Below are 25335 nucleotides of genomic sequence, written 5' to 3' on the forward strand. Positions count from 1 at the left end.
GAGCTGGCACTGTGATATTCCCAGGAGCTGGCACTGATATTCCCAGGAGCTGGCACTGTGATATTTCCAGGAGCTGGCACTGTGATGTCCCTGGGAGATGGCACTGTGATATTCCCAGGAGCTGGCACTGATATTCCTGGGAGATGGCACTGTGATGTCCCTGGGAGATGGCACTCTGGTATTCCTGGGAGCTGGCACTGTGATATTCCTGGGAGCTGGCACTGTGGTATTCCTGGGGGCTGGCACTCTGGTGTTCCTGGGAGATGGCACTCTGGTACTCCCAGGAGCTGGCACTCTGGAATTCCCAGGAGCTGGCACTCTGGAATTCCCAGGAGCTGGCACTCCAGTATTCCCAGGAGCTGGCACTCTGGAATTCCCAGGAGCTGGCACTCCAGTATTCCCAGGAGCTGGCACTGATATTCCCAGGAGCTGGCACTCTGGTGTTCCCAGGAGCTGGCACTCCAGTATTCCCAGGAGCTGGCACTCTGGTGTTCCCGGGAGCTGGCACTGATATTCCCAGGAGCTGGCACTCTGGGATTCCCACGAGCTGGCACTCTGGTGTTCCCGGGAGCACCCAGGTCACTCGGCGTGGCTCTGGGCAGGGGCTGCGTTGATCTTTGTCACCTCTGGATGCTGCCGTTGTGGCTGGGGGTGGTGCAGAGAAGCTGCAGAGGTGGGGAGGGCACTGCTGGGCCATTTTAGGGTTGGGAATTCAAGGCCTGGAGAGCTGATGCCATGAGTGGTGAGTTCAGCTCTCCCAGCTCCCTGGATCTCCCTTATCTCCAGATAAAGATCCGGAATGTGGCCCTGGGAAAGCTCTGTCAGTCTTTGTTTGGGGCAGAGCCCCTGGAGTGTGGGAGATGAGGATCAGCCCTTCCACCAGCGCAGGGAGATGGATGGGAGAAGGGAGCTGGGAGATGGCAGAATCCTGGAATTGTTCCGGTTGGAAAAGACCTCTGGAGATCACCCAGCCAGGGTCACCTGGAGCAGGTGACACAGGAACACGCCCAGGTGGGTGCTCTGGTGCCCCTGGCTGCATTTCCCAGCAGTTTTTGATGGAAAGGCTCTGTTATCCCAAACCTTTGGCTGGAAAGGCTCTGTTATCCCAAACCTTTGGGTGGAAAGGCTTTGTTATCCCAAACCTTTGGGTGGAAAGGCTTTGTTATCCCAAACCTTTGGGTGGAAAGGATTTTTTATCCCAAAACTTTTGGTGGAAAGGCTCTGTTATCCCAAACCTTTGGGTGGAAAGGCTCTGTTATCCCAAACCTTTGGGTGGAAAGGCTCTGTTATCCCAAACCTTTGGCTGGAAAGGATTTTTTATCCCAGAACTTTCAGTGGAAAGGCTCTGTTATCCCAAACCTTTGTGTCTAAAGGCTCTGTTATCCCAAACCTTTGGCTGGAAAGGCTTTGTTATCCCAAACCTTTGACTGGAAAGGCTTTGTTATCCCAAACCTTTCTCCCTTCTGACAGGGGAAGGGAAGCAGAGGCTGCTGCAGCAGCACGGCCCCAAATCGAGTTTTTAATCGAGTTTTTGCCCGGCAAGGAGAGCCCCAGGCTGTGGCTCAGCGTCCCCATCCAGGCTGGTTCGGGAGGTGTTTGATGCCCTAATAATAAAACCCAATTTCCGCCGTGCCGTTGAGTCATCCCCTGTCCCTGAACTTCATTCCTGCCTGGCCCAGCCTGTCCCCTTCGGTCACGCAGCACAAGGACACCGCTCCCGGCCCTCGGGGCGCTGCAGCTGCTCTTTGATTGTTTAATGGCCTCAGGTGCCCGGCAGCCGCAGGAGCCTCGAGTTTGGGGCAGCTGGGGGGGGTTGGGGTGCGGTTATCACCCGTCCCTCGCTGTCGCGGTACCTTTGTCCCCTGCGGTGGCAGCAGGAGCCGTGCCCGTGTTCTGTGGGCAGGTTGGCACGGAAGAACAAGGGCTGGCATGTAATTTGGGATTAGGTAAAGATTAAGCTGTGGCCAGGTGGCAATGAGCACCTGCGGCCCCGGAGCGGCATTCCAGAGGCACGGGTCACAGGATGGGCGAGTTCCCGTGCCCGGCCACCTGCAGCCAGCGCTCCGTCATGGCCGAGCTCCACCGGCTCTGCTCTGCCTGGAAAGAGTGTTCTAAAAATTGCCAGCCTTCCCCAGCTAAAGTAGGTGAAATATTTATAAACCCATCCTCCAGAGAAGACCTTTTGCGTAAGCATCAACCGCTCCGGCTTTAAAACCCGCGCCCTCCCCCCGCCCCAAGGCAGCTTGTGCCGCTTACCCGGGGAAGGGGCAACTTTAATTGCGTTTGTCTGGCACGGTGGCACCTTTTCAGGGCCACGGGGGACCGCGGGAAGGGCTGGCAGCAGGGAAAAAAAAAAAAAAAAAAAAGGATTTCTGGATTTCCTGCCTGGGCTGTGCTCTGTTCCATCGGGTGTAGCCGCTGTGGCTGTGCCTTAATGCCGGGGGAGGGGGCGCGCACCGCGCAGAGGGGTCGCCCCACTTTTGGGAGGATGATGCGACCCCCGCGGGGGGGAGCTGGGAAGGATGAGGGTGGTGAGGAGGAGGAGGAGGAGGAGGAGGAGGTGGGGAAGGGGAAGGGGGTGGGAAGCACGGCGCTGCTTTCAGCGCCCGAGGGATGCGCCGAGTCCGGCGGGGCGGCTCCGGGGGCGGCGGGGATGGAGAGGGGCCCCGCTCCGCCCGGCCCCGGAGGCGGAGCCAGCGCCCGGCGCGGCGGGATCGGGAGCAGCCACATCCCGCAAAGGAGGAGCGGGGCCGGGCACGGCAGCGGGGCGGCGGCGGGGCCGGAGCCGGAGCCCAGCGCCGGAGCTCCAGCAGCGGGGCCGCCCCGCGCCGCCGCCACCACCGCGCAGGATGTGGTGGGACGAGCGGGTGTCGGCGCGGTTCCGGAGGAACCTGCAGCCCACCCTCACCTACTGGAGCGTCTTCTTCAGCTTCGGCCTCTGCATCGCCTTCCTGGGGCCCACGCTGCTGGACCTGCGCTGCCAGACCCAGAGCTCGCTCTCGCAGATCACCTGGGTCTTCTTCTCGCAGCAGTTCTGCCTCCTGCTCGGCAGCTGCCTCGGAGGGGTCTTCAAGAGGACGTAAGAGCCTGGCAAACTCAGCGCTCCTCCCTCGGGGGGCTCCCCGCAGAACCCCCTCCCTTAGCCCGGATCGCGGCTGGGCAGCGCCGACCCGGCTTGGGGAGATGAGCCGGGTTTAGGGGCTGAGCCGGGCTTGCGGGGCTGAGCCGGGCTTGCGGGGCTGAGCCGGGCTTGGGGGGCTGAGCCGGGCTTGGGGGGCTGAGCCGGGCTTGTGGGCTGAGCCGGGTTTAGGTGCTGAGCCGGGCTTGGGGGCTGAGCCGGGTTTGCGGGGCTGAGCCGGGTTTGCGGGGCTGAGCCGGGTTTGCGGGGCTGAGCCGGGCTTGGGGGGCTGAGCCGGGCTTGGGGGCTGAGCCGGGTTTGCGGGGCTGAGCCGGGCTTGGGGGCTGAGCCGGGCTTGCGGGGCTGAGCCGGGCTTGGAGGGCTGAGCCCGGCTAGGGGCATGAGCCGGGTTTAGGGGCATGAGCCGGGTTTAGGGGCTGAGCCGGGTTTGCGGGGCTGAGCCGGGCTTGGGGGGCTGAGCCGAGCCGGGAATGCTGAGTGGGAAAACCATTCCCGATTGGAAGCGAGCGCGGGGGGCGTCGCGGAGCCCTCGGAGCCCCCTCGGGGAAGGGTTTCCCTCCCCGGCAGCCCCGCTCGGCTCCCGGTGCGGTTCCATCCCCTGGAGAGGAGCCGCCGCTCCCCGGAGCTCCGCGCAGCCACAGCCTCAGCGTGAAGTTCCAGCCAGAACTTCCCGCGAGGGTTTGGTTTTGTTTTGTTGGGTTTTTTTTTTTTTTCTCCTTAACCTTGGTTGTTTATCGCCCAAGAATATTTTTGGAAGCGTGTTTTAATAACCTCGGCGTCGGAAATGGTGGCAGCGCCGCGTTTTGCAGGAGTTTGGGAGAGCACGTGGAGGGATGCGAGTGGTCCTCGTGGTGCCCTGAGGGGGAGGAGGGGACACCGGGCCGGGGGGGACCTTGAGGGGCCCCCAAAGGGACTCCCAGCCAGCCTCGTGCCCAGGATGTGTTGCAGATAAATCACCCAGGCTGGCTCAAGGCTGAGGATTGCCAGGGAGGCGTTTGATTTGGGGCTAGGTGACAGCTCCGGGATCAGCTGATTATTTACGTTGTCACCGATCCCGGGGCGGTGATGTAACCTGTGTGTGTGCGCGAGTGGGGCCGAGACGGGAGAATTCCCCGTGAGAAACCTCCTTTCAAACCTCTCGGTGTGAGATCTTTGTGGATTGAAGGGAGCCCTGGCTCCCGGAGCACCTGTGAGCGGAGCTGCCCTGGTCCCCCCAGGCTGTGCCCAGCGAGGAGGGGACAAGCGGGGGATTGGGGACAGCACGTGGGGACCTCGCTGCGGCTCTGCCACAGCTCCGGCAGTGCTGGGTCAGCAGCAGAGCCTCTGCCAGCCCCCGGGCTGCCTCGCATATGTTTGGAGGAGCAGGGAAGGAAAATGCAGAATTCCTGCTGTCAGCTCCTTCCCAAAGCTCCGGCTCTTGGCTCCACAGAACCCAGCGGGGGTTTTGTGCTTGGGCATTCCCAAACTTTGAGCTCCACAGCTGCGTTTTGGGGGGAGGGTGTTTGGTGCTGGTTGGGAAGCAGGATGTGCTTGGGATTTTGGAGAAAAAGGGATTTGTGGAGTCCCCACTGGGGACTGACAGCCCTGCCAGGCAGGCAGGAGGGAATATTTGGGATATTTGGAGCTTGTGAGTGTTGTGGGGAGGTTACTCAGAGCCTTGCAGCCTCCAAATGTGTGGGAATAAGAATTGTTCCGGCTCCAGGAGCTCCGGTACAATCCCTTCTTCAGGGATGGATGGACTGAGCCGTCCTGCCAAGGCTTTATAAATCAAATTACGCCGCCCTCAGGGCCTCGGTGCCGCCAGGGAGGAGCACTGGACAGGTCATCTTTTCCAGCTGGGAGATGGAAAGCTGCTGTGGAGCGTCCCTGGAGCCTGGCTGCGAGCTGAGTGTGATTCCTGGTCCCTCAGGGACACAGAATTTGCTGCTTCCTTTGGATTAAATCGGTCTGGGTGACCCCTGAGGGACAGCAGTGCCAGGGTCTGGGGCAGGAATGGGTGGTGGCACCTGAAGCCAGGCTCCCCTGTCCCCAGAGAAGCTGCTGGGTGCTGCTCCCAGAGCTCTGCGAGGAGGGATTTTAGTGCTGCTCTGTCCCTTCAGCACGAGCCAGCTCCAGGATCTCAAGGGAATGCAAAGTTTGCACTGCCAGGGGATGGAGGAGTGGTGCTGCTCTGTCCTGCAGTGCTGGGATTGCTGCTGGTCCCTTCCCTGAGCTTTGGGGGGTGCAGATGCAGGGCTGGGGCAGCAGCCCCCCAGGAAATGGGGTCTGAGCTCTCAGGTCCACCCCAGGCTGCTGCTGGGATGTGTGAGGAGCTCTGCCCCAGGAAATGCAGCTTTTCCCAGGGTTTGCATCCCTGGGCTGGGGCTGGAGCCCTCCTCAGTCCCTGCTGCTGCTGGGGGGGCTCCAGGAGCACAGAGAGCCCCAAAAGGAGCCCTGAGCTCCTCTGAGCACCCCAAGGGCTCCTCATGTCTGCAATCTGCTGGAAAAGATTCCCAGGAGCTCCTGATGGGGAAGCAGGAGCAGCTCCAACAATGAGATGAGATGGGAGAGCTGGGAGGACCAGCCTGGGCTCAGACACACCAGGGGGAGGTGAAATTTTGGGGAAATCCCCACTCCTGGCACTGCCAGCTCCAGGGGGGAGCTCAGGGCACCTGCATTTCACTTCTCTTCCCCATTTTGTTGCATTTCAGGCTTGAATTTGTTTTGTGAGGTTGAAGCCCTGCACAAGCTGCTGACAGAAGCACCAGAGTGCCCCAGATTGGTGTCGGGATTTTTTTTTTTTTTAATTCAGAAACGGCATTTTTGTGTCTTGTTGAAAATTTGCTTTTGCTCCCAGGGTTTGTGGGGCAGCCCTGGGCAGAGTCCAGGAGGGCACTGGGCAAACTGGAGCTGTGCTGGAGCCCTGGGCAGGCTCCTCTCAGCGTGATCCACCCCATTCCTGCAGGGCTGAGGAGATGAGACCCTTTCCCTGCCCCCAGATTCCCATCTCCTGGAGCTTCCTGGAGCTCCCAGGACACTTCACTTGTCACTGCCACCTTTTGTTGCTCAGAGAGCAGCACAGGATGAGCCCCTTGGGGACACAAAACTCCCCGAGGGTGGCTCTGCTTCCTGCAGGAGACAAGGGGACCTGGAGGCTGCTGCGGGATAATCCTCACCTCCTCCACACCCTCACCTTGTCCCCTCGGGGCTTTGGCTTTCTAATGATCAGTTTTGCAAGTCTGAGCTGGCCTGATTATCATTTTTCCTCTTGATGTGAGGGATTTAGAAAATGCTCCCTGAGGTGAGGGAAAAAAAAAAAACAACCTGTGCTGGGAGCTGGAGAGATCCTGCTGCAAGGGGAGCACCGAGGTGGGGGTTCCTAAATCCCTGGGGAAGGGACAGGGGGAGCTTTGCTGGCTGGGGCTGCAGGACTGGCTCTGGAATTGCCCATCCTGATGCCACAGAGATCAGCCCAAACCTCTGCTGGGCAGCTGTGGGTTTGGGATGGAGCCAGGACGTGCTCTGGGTGCTCTGAAATGGAATTTGGGACATTGCAAGGCTCCTTTCACACCCTGCTGGAGGGGAGCCTGCCCTGGGCTGTGCTGGGGGGACACAGAGACCAGGCTGTGACATCAGGGCTGCTTTTCCAGCCCCTTGGAGGGGTTTGGCACCACCAGGACAGGCTGAGTTCATGGGGTGCCTCGTTTTGGGTGCCTCCCAAGGGTTTTGTGTCTTAGGAAATCTTCTCTGGGTGCTGAGCTGAGCCCCCAACTCCACCTGGGGACCTGGCACTGGCAGCAGCAATTCCTTGGTCCCCCCCTCATGCAGGGCCAGCAGGGCTGGGTGCCACCCTGGGCTGGTGGCATTTGCAGGGGACACAGTTGTGCCATTAACCCATGGCTGGAGGCAGGAATTTTTACCCGGGGTGACATTTTTGATGCTCATTAAGGAATTAACCCCCCCAATCAGTGTTTCACTGGTGATGAACCTGCTCCCCAGCCAGGCAGGGGGGTCCTGCAGAGGAGGCGTTTTGGGGATGCTCTGGGAGGTTTTCCCATCGCTCCCAGGCTCGGATTCCCCAGCTCTGGTGCCTCTGCCCCTCTCCCCCTGCTCTCCAGGCTCGGAGCTGCTCCTCTCTCATTTGCCAGGCGCTTTTCCTGCCGTGACTGTGCACATCTTGCCCGGCTCCCTCCCTCCCTCCCTCCCTCCCCCAGAAATCCCTCCCTCCTTCCCTCCCCCGGAGATCCCACGGCTCTGCTGTCAGAGGACCATCAGTAGTCACAGCTTGGGAAATGTTGTCAGCTCCTGCCCTGGGCTGGGCACTGGGAGGTTCTGGCATGGCCAGAAGGACCAAGAGGGGCAGGAGAGGGGCAGGAGGTGCCCTTGGCCCCAGCAGGACATGGAGGGGCAGGTCACTGTGGGGCTGCAGATGGAGGAGGGCTGTGACAGGGCCAGGGACAGTGACATGGACCATGACAGAGCTAGGGCTGTGATATGGCCCAGGGACAGTGACATGGCCAGGGACAGTGACAGACCCGGATCTGTGATATGGCCCAGGGACAGTGACATGGCCAGGGACAGTGACAGGCCCAGATCTGTGATATGGCCCAGGGACAATGACAGGCCCAGATCTGTGATATGGCCCAGGGACAGTGACAGTGACAGGCCCAGATCTGTGATATGGCCCAGGGCAGTGACAGGGCAGTGACATGGCCATGGCCAGGCTGTCCTGGCTGGCAGCAGGGTCTGGCTGGCAGCAGGGTCTCCTCCATCCTCCTCCTCCTCCTCCTCCTTGCCTTCTCCAGCCTGGCTGGGGGTGTGGAGCAGGGGTGATGGGGGGGTTTCCTTGCAGGGCACTGCTCAGACCCACATCCCCCAATTACTGCTAATTAGCAACTGCCACCACCCCGAGCTGTGACAGGGACCTGCCGGTGCCACTCTGCCTGCTGTGCTGCTCCAGCCCCATCTCTCTGCTCGTCCCAGAGCTTCGCTGTCTGCTCCTGCTTCCCTCTTTCCTTCCCCCCTTCCTTCCCTTCCTCCTTCCCTCCTTCCTTCCTGCCTTCCCTCTTGGCAGCCCCGGGGCCGCGCGGTGCCAGCCTGGGCACTGCTCACTGCCAGCCCTGGGAGGGGACAGATCCCGGCCCTGGGAAGGGACAGATCCCGGCCCTGGGAAGGGACAGATCCCGGCCCTGGGAGGGGACAGATCCCAGCCCTGGGAAGGGACAGATCCCAACCCCGGGAGGGGACAGATCCCAGCCCTGGGAGGGGACAGATCCCGGCCCTGGGAGGGGACAGATCCCAACCCAGGGAAGGGACAGATCCCGGCCCAGGGAAGGGACAGATCCCGGCCCTGGGAGGGGACAGATCCCAGCCCTGGGAGGGGACAGATCCCGGCCCCGGGAAGGAACAGATCCCGGCCCTGGGAGGGGACAGATCCCAGCCCTGGGAGGGGACAGATCCCAGCCCCGGGAAGGGACAGATCCCAGCCCTGGGAGGGGACAGATCCCGGCCCAGGGAAGGGACAGATCCCAGCCCTGGGAAGGGACAGATCCCGGCCCAGGGAGGGGACAGATCCCAGCCCCGGGAAGGGACAGATCCCGGCCCCGGGAGGGGACAGATCCCAGCCCCGGGAGGGGACAGATCCCGGCCCAGGGAGGGGACAGATCCCAGCCCTGGGAAGGGACAGATCCCGGCCCTGGGAAGGGACAGATCCCGGCCCTGGGAAGGGACAGATCCCAGCCCCGGGAAGGGACAGATCCCGGCCCTGGGAAGGGACAGATCCCAGCCCCGGGAAGGGACAGATCCCGGCCCAGGGAGGGGACAGATCCCGGCCCTGGGAGGGGACAGATCCCAGCCCTGGGAAGGGACAGATCCCAACCCAGGGAAGGGACAGATCCCAGCCCTGGGAAGGGACAGATCCCGGCCCAGGGAGGGGACAGATCCCAGCCCCGGGAAGGGACAGATCCCGGCCCCGGGAGGGGACAGATCCCAGCCCCGGGAGGGGACAGATCCCGGCCCAGGGAGGGGACAGATCCCAGCCCTGGGAAGGGACAGATCCCGGCCCTGGGAAGGGACAGATCCCGGCCCTGGGAAGGGACAGATCCCAGCCCCGGGAAGGGACAGATCCCGGCCCAGGGAAGGGACAGATCCCAGCCCTGGGAAGGGACAGATCCCGGCCCAGGGAGGGGACAGATCCCGGCCCTGGGAGGGGACAGATCCCAGCCCTGGGAAGGGACAGATCCCAACCCAGGGAGGGGACAGATCCCAGCCCTGGGAAGGGACAGATTCAGGCCCTGGGAGAGGAAAGATCTGCTCCCTGCAAGACCCCATCACAACCACAGAAGCCATCCTGCTGATTTTATGCCTTTTGAGGTAGCTGAGCTATCTTGGGTGTGAAATAGACCTCAGGGAGCTTGTGAGAGGAGATCCGTGTTTCAGTCACCCTGCAGGAGGAGGTGGCAGTGCCCGGGCTGGCTGCAGGCAGGGGTGACACCGGGCTGTGCAGCATCTCCCTCCTCTCACCAGGAAATCTGGGGCTGCAGGAGCCAGAGCTGCAATTCCAGGGCTGGGAACAGGAGCTGGGGGCAGCGTGGCTGCTGGATTACATCTTTTTCTTACCCAGAAATGGGGAAATTGAGAGGTATTTTAAAAACTTATCCCCTTTTCAGTCTGATGTGAAGGGTGAGACAATAGAGGTGTCACAATTCACACCATCCATCAGAAGGTATCTCCTCATTACAAAGCACTTGGTCCATCACCTTTAGCCACACCATGCTGTAAATGCCTTAAAGCCAATTTTTTATAGATTTCCCACCTGTGACAGCTGCTCTGGTGGTGGCCCTGATTCTGTCCTGCCTCTCCCCTCCCCAGGCTGGCCCAGTCCCTGCTGGCCCTGTTTGTCTCGTCGCTGGCCATCTCGCTGGTGTTTGCCATCATCCCCCTGTGCCACAACGTGGTGGTGCTGGCCGTGGTCATGGCCGTGGCCGGGCTGGCCATGGGCTGCATCGACACCATCTCCAACATGCAGCTGGTCAAGATCTACCAGAAGGACTCTGCCATCTTCCTGCAGGTGAGAGCGGGGTCCCCAACCCCCCTGGGCAGCTCTAGGATGGACTTGAGGAGGAATTTCTTCCCAGAAAGGGTCCTTGGGCATTGGGAGGGTGGAGGCACCATCCCTGGGGGTGTCTGAGGAAAGCCTGGCTGTGGCACTGTGGGGTCTTCACCACCCTGGGCAGGGTTAGGATGGACTTTAGGCGGAATTTCTTCCCAGAAAGGGTCCTTGGGCATTGGGAGGGTGGCATCACCATCCCTGGGAAGCCTGGCTGTGGCACTGTGGTGCCCTCACTGCTCTGGGCAGGGTTAGGGTGAACTTTAGGAGGAATTTCTTCCCAGAAAGGGTCCTTGGGCATTGGGAGGGTGGCATCACCATCCCTGGAAAGCCTGGCTGTGGCACTGTGGGGTCCTCGCCATCCTGGGCAGCTCTAGGATGGACTTGAGGACAAAATTTTTCCCAGAAAGGGTCCTTGGGCATTGGGAAGGTGGAGGCACCATCCCTGGGGGTGTCTGAGGAAAGCCTGGCTGTGGCACTGTGGTGCCCTCACTGCCCTGGGCAGGGTTAGGATGGACTTTAGCAGGAATTTCTTCCCAGAAAGGGTCTTTGGGCATTGGGAGGGTGGCATCACCATCCCTGGGAAGCCTGGCTGTGGCACTGTGGTGCCCTCACTGCCCTGGGCAGGGTTAGGATGGACTTTAGCAGGAATTTCTTCCCAGAAATGGTCTTTGGGCATTGGGAGGGTGGCATCACCATCCTGGGGGTGTTGGTGGGCAGTGGCACTCAGATCTGGTGACACAGTGGTGTCAGCTCACAGCTTGGACTCAATCACCCCAAAAATCTTTTCCAACTTCATTAATTCTGTGCTTCCGAGGAGGAGGAGTTGGGGGGGCTCTGCCACCCTCCTGCTCCAGCGTGTCACCTCCTGCAGGCCCTGCACTTCTTCGTGGGTTTCGGGGCCCTGCTGAGCCCGCTGATCGCCGACCCCTTCCTGTCGGACACCAACTGCATCCTGGCCAACGGCACAGCCAACGCCTCCAGCAACCTCCCGCACATCCGCAAGTCCCTGCTGCCGCACCACCCCGGCAACCTGTCCCACTACGACCTGCCCATGAAGGGCATGGTGGTGACACGCGTGTCCTACGCCTTCTGGATCATGGCCCTCATCAACGTGAGTGCTGCAGCTGGAGCATCCAGGGGGATCGTCCCAGGGGTATCCAGCTGGGATCGTCCTGGGAGTATTCAGTGGGATCACCCCTGGAGTGCCCAGCCAGGATCACCCCTGGAGTGCCCAGCTGGGATCATCCCAGAATATCCAGCCGGGATCACCCCTGGAGTGCCCAGCTGGGATCATCCCAGAATATCCAGCCGGGATCATCCCAGGAGTATCCAGCTGGGATCATCCCAGGACTGCTCAGCTAGGATCATCCCAGAATATCCAGCTGGGATCACCCCTGGAGTATCCTGCTGGGATCATCCCAGGAGTGCTCAGCTGGATCATCCCAGAAGTTCCCAGCTGGGATCACCCCTGGAGCATCCAGTGTGATCATCCCAGGGGTATCCAGCTGGGATCATCCCAGAAGCGCTCAGCTGGGATCACCCCTGGAGTATCCTGCTGGGATCATCCCACGAGTTCCCAGCTGGGATCACCCCTGGAGTGCCCAGCTGGGATCATCCTGGGAAAATCAGCTGGGATCATCTCAGCAGTACCCTGTCACAGACATATTTAATGAAAAATCCTTTTGCTAGGATGTTTTTCTCCAGAGAGTCTGATCCAGCTGGGCTGGGATTGGCCATTAATTAAAAACAACCACATGAGCCCAATCCCAGACCCACCTGCTGCATCCCACAGCAGCAGAGAATCATTGTTTACATTTCGTTCCTGAGGCCTCTCAGCTTCTCAGGAGGAAAGATCCTAGCAAAAAGATTTTTCATAAAATATGTCTGTGACAGTATCCAATGGGATCATCCTGGGAATACCCAGCTGGGATTGTCCCTGCTCCGGGGGTTTGTGGGGTTTGAGGGGTCCTGGAATGGGGTGAGACACAGGGAAAGGATCATTTGTTGCCAAATCCTGTTTTTATCAGGGCTCTTCCCTGCTGGGATCGATTCTGGGGTTTGTCCCAGCTCTCTGGGAGCAGTTGGTGCCTCCAGCACCTCCCAGGCAGGAGCTGGACCAGCAAACTCTGCTCAGATCCAGAGTTTTTCCTTCATGCTCCACTGGGGATGGCCTGGCAGGAGGGGATTTGGAAATATTCCCAGGAAAGTGCCCACCAGTGACCTGGACGATGGGACAGAAGTGATCAGGGCCTCTCTCTAATTATTATTTTCCCTGGAGGTCCCAGCAGGTGTAAAAGTCCTTCCTCCGAGGGGGAGAGGAGGGATCTGGTGTCCCTTTTGCCCATCCTAGGAGCAGGAAAATGGGTGATCCTGCCTGGCAGCTCCTTCCCTCTGGAATTCAGCTCTCAGAGCTTGAGGATGTGCACATTCCCCTTCTCCTGTCCCTGGTTTGCCACCCCTCCATCAGCACCAGGCAAGGGGAGCTGCACTTCCTTTCCTTGGGCTCTCTCCATTTATTAAATTATTAATAGTTCCCCCATCCAGGGGGAAAATTTCCAGGCTCTCCCAGCTCCTTGTGGGAGGAGCTCGGGCAGGTGCTGGGCTGAGTTTCTGGGTAGAATTACCCAAAAAAGGCCCAGCCTGGGAGGAGGGGCAGCTTTAATCACCTCCAGCTCTGTCTGTGCCGCGGGAAATGTGCTTTTAATTACTCCAGAGCCGGCTGATCCTGAGCAAACCCATCGAGTTTGGAAGCAGAGTTTCACACCTGCTTTGAACCCGATGATGTGTCTGGTTTGGGAATTTCCAGAGCCTTCTCTGTCCCCAGCAGCGTCCTGAGGGGATTTTTGGGGTAGGATGGCACCAGGGGCTGTGGGTTTGTGCATCAGGACACGCTCAAGTGCTGCATGCACGGGTGGGTGGGTGGAATACAGAATTGCCAGGATTCCCACAGGCTGGGGAGGAACACCAGGAACGTGGAAAGGAGGCTGGGAGACTGAGAGGTTTTGGGATAAGGATTAAATAACAAACACCCAGTGGGGAGTTGGATGTGTTCAGCTCCTGAGCCAAGCTGTGATTGCCTTTCCCAAATCCTCACGGAGGGAACTGATTTGATTTTACTTTATTTTATTTTATTTAAACCACCCCAACCTGCTGGAGATGCTGGGAGCAGCTCAGCTCTAAAGTGCTGACTCTTTTCAAGGTGGAAACAGCAGAGGAAGATGATGGCAAGGTTTTTTTTAAACCTCCAGGGATGTGGATGAAAAGAGTTAACAACAGAAATGGAAACCAGGAGCAGCAGCTTGGTTATAAAATGGCCAAATCCCACATTTCCAGCCCGGTTTTTGTGTGGATTCTGACAAGGCACGAGCTGAAATGATTCATTTCGAGCTCTTGCTTTTGTTTAGAGTGGAAATGTCTCAATCTGACTCTGGCACAAGTGCTCAGTGCAGAGCTGACAGCGGAGCTGTGCCGATGTTTTTGAAGCAAAATGGGTTTGCTTTGGGAAAATGAAGCAGCTCAGCATAATCAAAACAAAGCGCTTGGATCGCTCCCAGCCAAAATCTTTCACTCAACGAGAAAAATTTTTTGCCTTTTCATCCCGATTTTGGAACAAAACCCCATATTTTAGAGTTCAGTTCTCCCACAGAACGGAAATGTCATCACCCAGCCCGCTGCAAGGGGCTGGAAATCAGGGAAATGTTCCGTGGAGAGGGAGGTGTTTGTCAGGAAGGTGCTTTCCCAGGGGAAGTGTGGGACACTCCATTGTGCTCTGAAGGAGCCTGGGATACAATGGCAGGGAAGGATCCCGGGTTCCTGGGGGGAACAGCCAGAAATAGCAGCAGGAGGGAGCTGGAATATCCCCAGGCTGAGCTGGGGGATGCAGCAGCTTGTGGGGTTTTGGGGGATGGATAAAAGCTGCCAGGTGAGGGAGGGAGCAGCTCTGGGAATTTGGGAACTGTTGGGTGGAGGGAATTAGGAATTCTGCTTGGCCAGGTGAGGGAGGGAGCAGCTCTGGGAATTTGGGAACTGTTGGGTGGAGGGAATTAGGAATTCTGCTTGGCCAGGTGAGGGAGGGAGCAGCTCTGGGAATTTGGAGGGAGGGAAGGAAGGAGCTGGAATATCCCCACACTGAGCTGGGGGATGGATAAAAGCTGCCAGATAAGGGAGGGAGCAGCTCTGGGAATTTGGAAAGTGTTGGGCAGAGGGAATTAGGAATTCTGCTTGGCCAGGTGGAGAGAGAACAGCTCTGGAAATTTGGGAAGTGTTGGCTGCTGGGAATTGGGGGCTCTGCTTACCCTTGGCTCCTGGTGGGGAATGCTCTGGTGTCCTTTTTTTCCCTTGGGAAAAGAAAATCTTCCTGCCAAAAAAAAAAAAAACCACCAAAAAAAAAAAAACAAAAAAAACACCCCAAAAATATCCTGGGAAGGAATTCTGGGAGAAAATGGCACCAAAATCTGGCTGTCCAGGAGGGATGGGATGGGATGAGCAGAGCCATGGATGGGACCTTCTAAAACTGCCTCAGCCTGGTTAAAGCAAAAAGTACCTGCTGGATTTAAAGGTGAGGGTGTGGAAAGCAGGGAAAAACCCAGAGTGGGACTGGGAATTAGGGAATCCCAAACTGGGGCCAGGGATAAACCCACAGTGGGACTGGGAATTGGGGAATCCCAAACTGGGGGCAGTGGATACACCATTAGTGGGACTGGGAATTGGGAAATCCCAAACTGGGGACTGGGATACACCATTAGTGGGACTGGGAATTGGGGAATCCCAAACTGGGGACTGGGGTACACTATTAGTGGGACTGGGAATTGGGGAATCCCAAACTGGGGACTGGGATACACCATTAGTGGGACTGGGAATTGGGGAATCCCAAACTGGGGACTGGGGTACACTATTAGTGGGACTGGGAATTGGGGAATCCCAAACTGGGGACTGGGATACACCATTAGTGGGACTGGGAATTGGGGAATCCCAAACTGGGGACTGGGGTACACTATTAGTGGGACTGGGAATTGGGGAATCCCAAACTGGGGACTGGGATACACCATTAGTGGGACTGGGAATTGGGGAATCCCAAACTGGGGACTGGGATACACCATTAGTGGGACTGGGAATTGGGGAATCCCAAACTGGGGACTGGGATACACCATTAGTGGGACTGGGAATTGGGGAATCCCAAAGTGGGGACTGGGATACACCATTAGTGGGACTGGGAATTGGGGAATCCCAAACTGGGGACTGGGATACACCATTAGTGGGACTGGGAATTGGGGAATCCCAAAGTGGGGCCTTGTCCTCGAGGCTGGGAGTGCCCAGGGCTGTTATCTGCACAGCCAGGCCCTCTGAGGGGAGGGAATATTTTTGCTAAATCTGCAATTCAGAAGAATGAAATCTGGTCCTGACCTCCGGAAGGATCAGAACTATCAAGCAAATGCGTTTTTCTTCCATGGGACCGAACTCACTGTTCCTATTCCCATTGTTCCCAGAACAATGCAGGCCTCATAAATGAATTCAGGCTCGAGGGGCGGGGTGGGAGGCAGGGGGGGAATTCTCCATACATTTAAATCATGCCACGAGCCAACAAAAGGCAGGAAATTTGGAGCTGGAGCTCACACTTGCTCCCAGACATGTAGAAAACAAGGGAATGAGCTGTCACTTAGGATTTCCTGGCTTTCTCCCCCAGTTGGTTGCAGTGTAAACACGGCTGGGCTGTGCTGGGAGGAGACGGGAGAGCTTCGCTCGCTCCCCTCTGTTTCCTCACCAAAAAAAAAGAGAGAAAAAGAAAAGGAAAAAAAGCCATTCCCTGTGGAATTGGAGGCAGCAGGGAGTGGTGGGTGTGGGCTGGGAGCGGGCTCATCCCTTGGGATCACCGTGCCAGGGAGTTCTGCTGCCCCACGGATGTGGGGTGGGACCGTGGAGTGCTGGAGCATCCCTGGATGCACAGAGAACCTCAGAGCTGTGGCTGGACCCTCCCTGCTCCACTCAGGCTGTGCCAAGGGGCTGCTGGAGGGCACTGGGCTGTCCCTGTTGGCCTGGGAACCACGGGCTCCTCTCTCAGGAGGTGCTGAGCAACCCCTGCTAATGGCTGGGGACGGGGCTGGGAGCAGCTCCCTCTTCCCTCGGGCAGAATTCCAACTGCTCTGCCCCCACAGACTCTGGGGTTCCACTCCTTGGGCAGCAGCAGCCCAGGGCTGGACCCCAGAACGTTTGGGGTTTGTAGGGCTGGCATTGGGGAGGTTTGTCTCGGGGTCCCTGTGCCCAGGTCCAGGTGAATGCTGGAACCTGGGACTGGCTGGGGATGCCCCAGTGGATCAGGAGACTTTTCTCCCTCTTTTCCCCTCTCTCCTCTCCCACCCATCCTCAGCATCTTGTCCCATCCCCGCCTCTCCTTGCTCTGAAATTCCCTTCAGGCACCTCCCCTGCGGAATCTGAGCCCAGCACCTCAAACCACTGCTGCTGGGGGAGTTGGGCTGTGGTTTTGGGGTGGTTTTGGGACGTTCAGGTGCTCACCCTCCTGTGTCCCCTTCCCAGCTGCCAGTGCCCATCGCTGTGTTCTTCCTGCTCTACAAGGAGCGGATGGTGCCCTGCTTCAACGGCAGCAGCCACCCGCTGCTGTCAGCTGACGAGCTGGCCCTGGAGACACGGCCTGGGGACAAGGACGAGCTCTCCACCGCTGGCCAGAGACCCCACACAGCTGCAGGTGAGCTGGAGGTGCCTCTCTGATGGATTTTGGGGACAAAAAGCCATATCTGAGCGTGGCTGGGTGTCATGGGAGACCCGGCGCTGCTGTCTGTTGCAAAGTGTGCACAGGGATCTCATCCAGGAATACCCAAACGATCCATTTGGTGCCCAGTTGCCCTCAAATCAGATGGAATCTCGAACACAGGTTGGTGTCCCAATCCCACTGAGGCCTCCAGGCTGTGTTTCCTCACTCCATGTTTCTCTGAGCCATCCTAAAGCCAATCCTGGGCCCCCCAACCCTTTAGGGACACGTGGCAGTTGTGTCTCTCCATTCCCTCCTGGTTTTGGGTCACATTTCTTGCTGATTATTCTGTTTTAAAGTGGTCGTTGTGCTGATTTTTATAGGAAAGGAATAAGAAATAACAAATTTCCCCTCCCTTCTTTGAGGGGAAAAGTGAAATCCAGCAATGGTTTGCTCTTGACCTCATGGCTGCACCCTGTCTTGGGGACAATGGTGACATTGTTCTTTCCAAGCCAGGAGAGACGTGTCAGAGTCAATTCTTTGGGTAAACAGTGAATCTCAGAAGTAAATATGGCTTAGGGCTTTGGGGAGGGTTCCGTGTTATTCCTGGAGAGATGGCTGTGGCCCTGGGCAAAAAAAGGGAATTTCAGGGAATTCTTCAAGGTCAGGAGGGGTGGGAAGGCTCAGGGGTGATGCCAAGCTGTGTGTGTGTGTGTCTCCCTTTCCCAAAGGTGCCTTGCTGGGTGCAATATCCCTCACCCAGGGATAGGGAGCTCTCCTGGGCAGGGCTCCCCTGTGGGGATTTGGGCCATGAGTGCCATGGCTGTGTTTTCACTGCCTGTGGGAGCGGGGACGGAAGTGGGGACCCCCAAATGGGAAAAGGAGCAGGAGCAGCTGCAGTAAGAGAAGTGGCAGCAGAGCCCAGGGTTTTGGGTTGTGGAGAGCCAGGATTTTGGGGTGGGGAGAGCCAGGATTTGAGGTGTGGAGAGCTGGGATTCCAGGGTATGGAGAGCCCAGGATTTTGGGGTGGGGAGAGCCAGGATTTGAGGTGTGGAGAACTGGGATTCCAGGGTATGGAGAGCCCAGGATTTTGAGGTGTGGAGAGCCAGGATTTTGGATTAGGGAGAGCCCAGGATTTTGGGGTGTGGAGAGCTGGGATTCCAGGATATGGAGAGCCCAGGATTTTGGGGTGGGGAGAGCCAGGATTTTGGGGTGAGAAGAGCAAGGATTTTGGGGTGTGGAGAGCCCAGGACTTTGAGGTGTGGAGAGCCCAGGATTTTGGGGTTGTGGAGAGCCCAGCATTTTGAGGTGTGGAGAGCCAGGATTTTGTGCTGTATGGAGAGCCAGGATTTTGGAGTGTGGAGAGCCAGGATTTTGGGGTGAGAAGAGCCCAGGATTTTGGGGGGTGTGGAGAGCCCAGGATCCCTGGGGGTGTGGGCAGCAGGTACCCCAAAGAACCAGGATCCCAGGCTGTGGAGATCCAGGATCTCAGGCTGTGGGCAGACCCCACACCCATTCCCATTTCCTTCTGGAAGCTTAGAGGAAGGTAAAGGTGAGGTGAAGGCCCTCAAGCTCAGCACGTTCAGGGTCCTGGCTGGGTCTGTCCTGCAGCTGTCCCCACTGAGGGCTGGCAGCCACCCAGCCCCAGGGGGACGTTCTGGTCAGGTTTGCTTTGCATTGTTCTCCAGCAGGTCACGAGGATCTGTTCAGCTGCTGCCAAAGCAAGAACTTCCGAGGGGTTTCCTTCACCTATTTCGCCGTGCACATCACCGGGGCTCTGGTTCTCTTCATGACTGATGGGATCGTGGTGAGTCCAGTTGCCCAAATCTCTGGAATTTTTTTTCCTTCCAAACCCCTGTGAAACCCCCTCAGGAGTTAATGGTGAGAGGGATAGACAGGAAGGGGAATTTCCCAAGCTCTCCATCTCCAAGGATAAGCAACCCTGAGCTCCAAATGTGATGTTTGGAGAGTGTGGAGCTCCAAGAGGGCAGGGCAGCCCCTCGGGGAGGGAGGAGCTCTGGGTTTTCCCGGGAACAGCTGTGGAGCTTTGCCCTTTTAGGACAGACTAAACCCCACATCCTGCTGCTGGTGGCTCTGCAAACCCTTCCACCATGCGCTGAGGGACAGAGGAGCCCGAAGTCCCCACGGGGCTGTGACAGGGAGGATTTTCCTGCAGGGAGAGTACTCGGGATTCGTGTACAGCTACGCCGTGGAGGAGCCACTGGCCGTGGTGCACAAGGTGGCTGGGTACCTGCCCAGCCTCTTCTGGGGCTTCATCACCCTGGGCAGGCTCATCTCCATCCCCGTGTCCTACAGGATGAAGCCAGCCACCATGGTCTTCATCAACGTGGTAAGGATGGGCTTCATTCCTTTGATGGGTTTGGGGCTGCAGCTCCTCTCACACCTGGGGGTTGGCACAGGTAGGGTGGGGCAAGGTGCCCTCGGGGTAGCCACGATTTCAGATTTGATTGCCCAACTTTCCTGAGCTGCTCCTCAGCTGGGAAAGCACCAGGGAGAGTTGGCACTAAAAATTTGCCCATTTTATTGACCTTACCCAGTGACTCCTTCATCCAGGAAGTGAATTCCTGGGATAGCCATGGCCAGGGGAAGGCAGGTCATGCTGTAAATTCTCTGCTCAGGCTGCAGCAGCTGGCAGAGCCTGCTGAGGTCAATAAAACACCTTGGGAAAGGGGCAGGAATCCTTGTGGGATGTGTGAGGCAGATCTGTGTGAGGACATGGCAGAAATCAGGGAGGGGGTGATCCCAGTCCTGCTTCTTACAGAGACAAAAAGCACGAGCAGGCAGTTCACTGCCAATTCATTTGAACCAGAAGTGGTTTTGGTGGCTGTATTTTGATAATAAAACACATTACAGTGTGTTATAATACCCATCTAACAGGGTGGGGAGAAGATTTTGGGATGTTCTGAGTAAAAATCCACCTGGCTGCCACTGACCCTGTGCAGTGCTGGGAGCTGCTGTAGGATCCAGCAGCCCCTGGAGTCACTGCAGCATCCTCATAGCAAATTCCAACTATCCAAATTTCTGCTGAGCTGGAATATCAGAGCTCCCTCTGCTGACTCTGCCCTGGATCACTCGGGCTTTTCCCAGAGTTTTTGGTTATTTCCCCTACAAGCCAGAGGGGAGGGAAAGTTGATTTAAATGCAGTTGCCTCTTTCAGTGCTGTGACTGCTTTCTGAGCAGGTATTGAGAGTTAATTCTGTAATTACTGAGAGTGACTTCAGTCTTACTCAGCAGAATAAAGAATTATTAGGACATGTAAATATTGTGGAAGGTACTATTAAAAGTTCATATTTCAGATAAAACCTTAAATTTCTACATAATGAAATTAAGACTTAATTACCAAATTACATAATGAAAATTATGAAATTCTTTAAAGCCAGATGGATTTTCTTTGGCCATTCAGATTCTCAAACACTGATCTTTATTTTTTTTTTCCCCAGCATATTTCTTCTTCCAGACTATTTCCCCTTAAAAATAAACATATTTTCCCTTTCACAATATTTCCTATTAGAACCAAACTCTAGACCCTGTTGCACTCAGCATTTTTCTGACTGATTTTTGTGGGTGCTGCTCACAGGTCGGGGTCCTCATCACCTTCCTGCTGCTCCTGATTTTCTCCTCCAGTGTGGTTTTCCTGTTTGTGGGCACAGCATCCCTGGGGCTGTTCCTCAGCAGCACCTTCCCCAGCATGCTGGCCTACACCGAGGACATCCTGCAGTACAAAGGTCAGCTGCCTTTTAACCAGGTGCATTTTTAGATCCCATCCCCTTTTTTTCAGCTCCTTCCCTCCTCCCTCAGGAGGCCTGGAAGTTCAGGTTTGCTTTTGAAGGCAGATTTGTTGCAGGGAAATGTCTAATTCTCTGTTTTACTGATGAATTAAGACCCGAGGCAGGGATCCAGCCTCGGTTTGGGGAGCTCAGGGAGGGGCAGGAATGCTGCTTTGGAGGGAGATGGTTCTGAAAACATCACCAGATTATTGAGCTGGTTCTGAAAACATCACCAGATTACCTGAGCTGGTTCTGAAAACATCACCAGATTATTTAGCTGGTTCTGAAAACATCACCAGATTACCTGAGCTGGTTCTGAAAACATCACCTGATTACATGAGCTGGTTCTGAAAACATCACCAGATCACTTGAGCCACCAGATTACCTGAGCTGGTTCTGAAAACATCACCAGATTATTGAGCTGGAAAGCCCAGAGCTGTGGTGCTGTTCACAGGGGTCCCAGGACGAGGGAAGAGATGAGAATCTTGACTCCATGGTTCAGAAGGCTGATTTATTATTTGATGATATATATTATATTCAAAGAAAATTATATCTTAAAACTGTACTAAAGGAATAGAAGAAAGGGTTTCATCAGAAGGCTGGCAAGGAAAGGAAAGGAATGATAAAAGCTTGTGACTCTCAGAGAGTCTGAGACAGCTGGACTTGATTGGCCATTAATTAAAAACAACCACATGAGACCAATCAAAGATGCACCTGTTGCATTCCACAGCAGCAGAGAATCATTGTTTACATTTTGTTTCTGAGGCCTCTCAGCTTCTCAGGAGAAAAATTCTGGCAAAGGGATTTTTCAGAAAATATCATGGCTGCACAGAGCCTGGCCAGCTCCCCCAGGAGCTCCCTGGCAGCCTCTGTCTCGAGGGCAGCGAGACAGAAACACAAAAACCTTCCCAGCAAGAGGCACCATCACCTCTGCCAGCACAGACAGGTGACAGGAGATTGAATTTTTTGACTTCAGCTTTCACCTTTCTGCACTACTGCAGGTCAGCTGAGGAATATTCAGCATCAAGTGGGAATACACGTGGAGTATTTTTGATTTTTGTGTGGTGAGATGCACAGGAAAGCTTTAAGGGAGCAGGGGGTGGCCCTGCTGGCTGTGTCACTCTGCTGCCACCACTCCTTGCCCTGTTTCCTCCCAGGTTGTGCCACAACAGTGCTGGTGACTGGAGCTGGCATTGGAGAGATGGTGCTGCAGCTGCTGGTGGGCTCGGTGAGTAGCCAGGAGGTGGCAAAACCCAAAATAAATTTGGAATTTACGAGTCAAACCCTCAGTTCTGCTCCTGGGCGCTGAGCCTTGGGGTATCAGCCAGCAAAGCCCTCCCTGGTGATCCATGAGGAATCTCAGTGATGTCTGATCCCTTTTTTATTTCCCATCCCACTGCAGATTATCCATGATCGGGGCAGCTACAGTTTCCTGGTCTGTGGGATGATCTTTGGGTGCTTGGCCTTCACCTTCTACGCCCTGCTGGTGTTTTTCCACAGGATGTACCCCAAGCCCTGCCCAGGTAAGGGAACCCCAGCCCTGAGCCCTGCTTTGGGATGGGAGCGACAGCAGCACAAGCCTCGCTCCAGAGATCCCAGCAAAATGCAAGGAAATGTTTATTTTCCTGCTGCTTCCTCTCTCCTTTTCCTGCTTTGTCTTGCCCACAAAGCCTTGGCAGCCACAGCTCAGGGTTTGCTTTCTTTTCTGCTGGAGAAGCAAGGGAAAAAGGCAGGAATCACAGAGAGCACCAGCTTCCCTGGGCTGTTCCCTGGCTGGAATCCAGGGAATAAGCAGGGCTGCCATCCAAGGGCAGCTGTCAGGCTCTGGAAAAAGCCTCCCAGATCAAGGATTTTTGAGTTATCACCTCAGTCTGGAGCTGCTGGTTGTTTTTGTACGAAAGGAGCAGAGTGGGACTGGCAAAAACCAGGTCCAGGTGTGGCTTGGGCTGTGCTGGGCACTGCTGGGGCCACAGCTCGAGGGCTGGGAAAGGAATGGAGATGGGAAAGGGGCTGGAGAATGCTGAGGGAGATGGGGAGGGGCTGGAGAAACAGGGAAAGGGTTTGGAGAAATATGGGAAAGGTTTGGAGAGTGCTGAGGGAGCTGGGAAGGGTTTGGAGAAATCTGGGAAGGGTTTGGAGAAATCTTGAGGGAGCTGGGAAGAGTTTGGAGAGTCCTGGGGGAGCTGGGAAGGGTTTGGAGAATCCTGAGGGGGCTAGGAAGGGTTTGGAGAGTCCTGAGGGAGCTGGGAAGGGTTTGGAGAAATCTGGGAAGGGTTTGGAGAGTCCTGGGGGAGCTGGGAAGGGTTTGGAGAAATCTGGGAAGGGTTTGGAGAGTCCTGGGGGAGCTGGGGAAGTTCTGGAGAGTCCTGAGGGAGCTGGGAAGGGTTTGGAGGGTCCTGAGGGAGCTGGGAAGGGTTTGGAGAGTCCTGAGGGAGCTGGGAAGGGTCTGGAGAGTCCTGAGGGAGCTGGGAAGGGGCTGGAGAGTCCTGAGGGAGATGGGAAGGGGCTCAGCCTGGAGCAAAGGAGGCTCAGGGGGAATTTCTGGCTCTGCACAACTCCCTGCCAGGAGGGGACAGCCGGGGGGATTTGGGATCTTCTCCCAGGGAACGGGGACAGGAGGAGAGGGAACGGGCTCAGGCTGGGCTGGGGAGGCTCAGGTTGGACATCAGCAGGAATTTCCTCATGGAAAGGGCTGGAAGGGGCTGCCCAGGGGGGTCTGGAGTGCCCATCCCTGGAGGCGGCACTGAGGGCTGGTGAGGAGCTGGGGCTGTGGGGGGTGATGGAATACCAACATTCCTGAGGGGAAAACCTCACACCCATCCCCTTTAATCTCACTGAAAGCACCCATTGAGGTGAAATACCGCTTTAATCTTTGGCAGAGCTGGACGAGGCCTCCCCGGAGAAAGCGGCAGTGCCCGAGGACACGGGGCAGTACCAGCGCTGAGGGAGGGCCCGGCCCGGCACAAGCAATAAACCCAGCCCCAATTAAGCATTACTCCCAAGGGTGATTTCACATTTAATGAACTGAATCATGCAAGTTCTCTGCAATCAAAAGCACAGTAGGTGGGGTAAGGCAGAATCGAGGAAATCAAGCCCAAAATGTCGAGCTGAGCACGGGGGTTGTGCTAAAAATCCTGCCAGCCCGATCCTGGGACTATTAGCAGGGACATTTGCACAGCAGTTCCTCCTGCAAATGAAGTTTTTTTCTCCTGCAAATGAAGTTTTTTTTCTCCAGCAAATCAACCTTTTTCTCCTGCAAATGAACTTTTTTTTTACCTGCTCAGGACAGAGGGTGAAAAGGAAAAGCTGCTCTCTGCTCCTCATCCCAGAACGAATGTCTCCTGGCTTGAATAGATTTTATTTCTGGCCTGTGGTGCACAGGAACCCCCTGGAATTTGCAGCACAATCCTGGGTTTTTATTCGTTTTTGTGACTAATTCTGTGCCACTTCCCAAAGGGGGGAAGGCCCGGAGTGGCAGAGCCCCCCAGGTGCACACACAGGTACCAGGGCCTGTCTCTATTTGCACACTTATTCCTGTATATTCCACACTCGAAACAGTGTCTTACTCAGCATGCTCAGGCCTCTTCAATGATTTTAAGTAATCATTTGCTTTTTTAATTTTTTTTTCTTTTTTGGGGGGTTTTCTTTGTTTTTCTGAAGCCAAGAATGAGCTGTGCTGGTTCCTTTTGCTTTAAGTCACTCCTCAAGCTGCTCCAGCTGCAGTGTCTTATTTTAATATTGGTTTTATTTTCAACTTCCAAGCCAAGCTCCAAGAGAGAAGGGAATTTTTTAATTTTTTTTTTCTTATTTTTGGGAGCCAGGCTCCAGCTGCTTCACCTGTGCAATCTCCTCATCCAGGTGCCTTGTGTAAGGTACTCCCACAGCCCACGCATGGCCTGTCCCAGCCACCAGGAAAGGACTGGAATTTTGGGGAATGTCCAACTCCTCCTGCCAGGAGTGGCTGTGGATGCAACTCCTTGCTTGAACTGCTGTATGTGATGTACATATGTACGTGTGTATATAAAGCAGTGTTTAATTAAAGGTGATTGATTGCTAATTGCTCGCTGACTGGACTCACTCCAACACCTCCAGTTCTCAGGTTTTAAACTCCTAAATTTAAAATCTAACAGGGTTTTTTCTTTTTAAATGAAACTGGTTTTGGCATTTGAAGAGTTGTGGAATGGTTTGAGTTGGGAGGGACCTTAAATCCCAGAATCCCTTAAATCCCATAGAGCCTGAATGGGATCTGCTCTGGGGTTGGAACAGAACTGGAATCTCTGCTAGGGTTGGAATCAAATCCCAGAAGGGTTTGGGATGGCAGAATCTTAAAAACCTTCTCATTCCAAGGCCAGGGACACTTCCACTGTCCCAAGTTTCTCCAGCCTGGCCTTGGACACTTCCAGGGATGGGGCAGCCACGGATTCTCTGGGAAATTCCCATTTTTCCAAGCAGCAGCTCTTCCCTGCCATTAAATCTCCACAAACTCCTGTAGAGCAGAGCCTGGAATTGCTGAATTGTTATTTTCCTGCCTCAGGGTGAGTTTGGATCAGGTCAGTGCAGCTGAATTCTGGATTTCAGGGAAACCCTCCTGCCTCAAATCCCACCTATTGTGTGA

The 25335-nt window shown here is 56.1% G+C and overlaps 1 protein-coding gene across 1 annotated transcript; it reads left to right on the plus strand.

Moving 5' to 3' along the window:
* Positions 1-2743: 2743 nt before the first annotated feature.
* On the plus strand, positions 2744-24777 carry MFSD4A (major facilitator superfamily domain containing 4A). Its single transcript, XM_059867555.1, has 10 exons — positions 2744-3079; positions 9989-10187; positions 11101-11340; positions 16761-16929; positions 18624-18739; positions 19109-19282; positions 20531-20678; positions 21878-21948; positions 22123-22243; positions 23600-24777. Exons 1-10 carry the CDS (start codon positions 2850-2852, stop codon positions 23662-23664), a joined length of 1533 nt encoding a protein of 510 aa, XP_059723538.1. The 5' UTR covers positions 2744-2849; the 3' UTR covers positions 23665-24777.
* Positions 24778-25335: the final 558 nt, after the last annotated feature.

Source organism: Haemorhous mexicanus, chromosome 25, assembly GCF_027477595.1.
Source record: "Haemorhous mexicanus isolate bHaeMex1 chromosome 25, bHaeMex1.pri, whole genome shotgun sequence".
NCBI classification, from domain to species: domain Eukaryota; kingdom Metazoa; phylum Chordata; class Aves; order Passeriformes; family Fringillidae; genus Haemorhous; species Haemorhous mexicanus.

Excerpts from the sequence above, each read along its gene's own strand:
- MFSD4A (XM_059867555.1), top strand. The coding sequence starts at position 2,850 with ATGTGGTGGGACGAGCGGGTGTCGGCGCGGTTCCGGAGGAACCTGCAG. Across the intron at positions 20,679-21,877 it reads GGACATCCTGCAGTACAAAG|GTTGTGCCACAACAGTGCTG; the intron begins GTCAGCTGCCTT and ends GTTTCCTCCCAG. Across the intron at positions 21,949-22,122 it reads TGCAGCTGCTGGTGGGCTCG|ATTATCCATGATCGGGGCAG; the intron begins GTGAGTAGCCAG and ends ATCCCACTGCAG.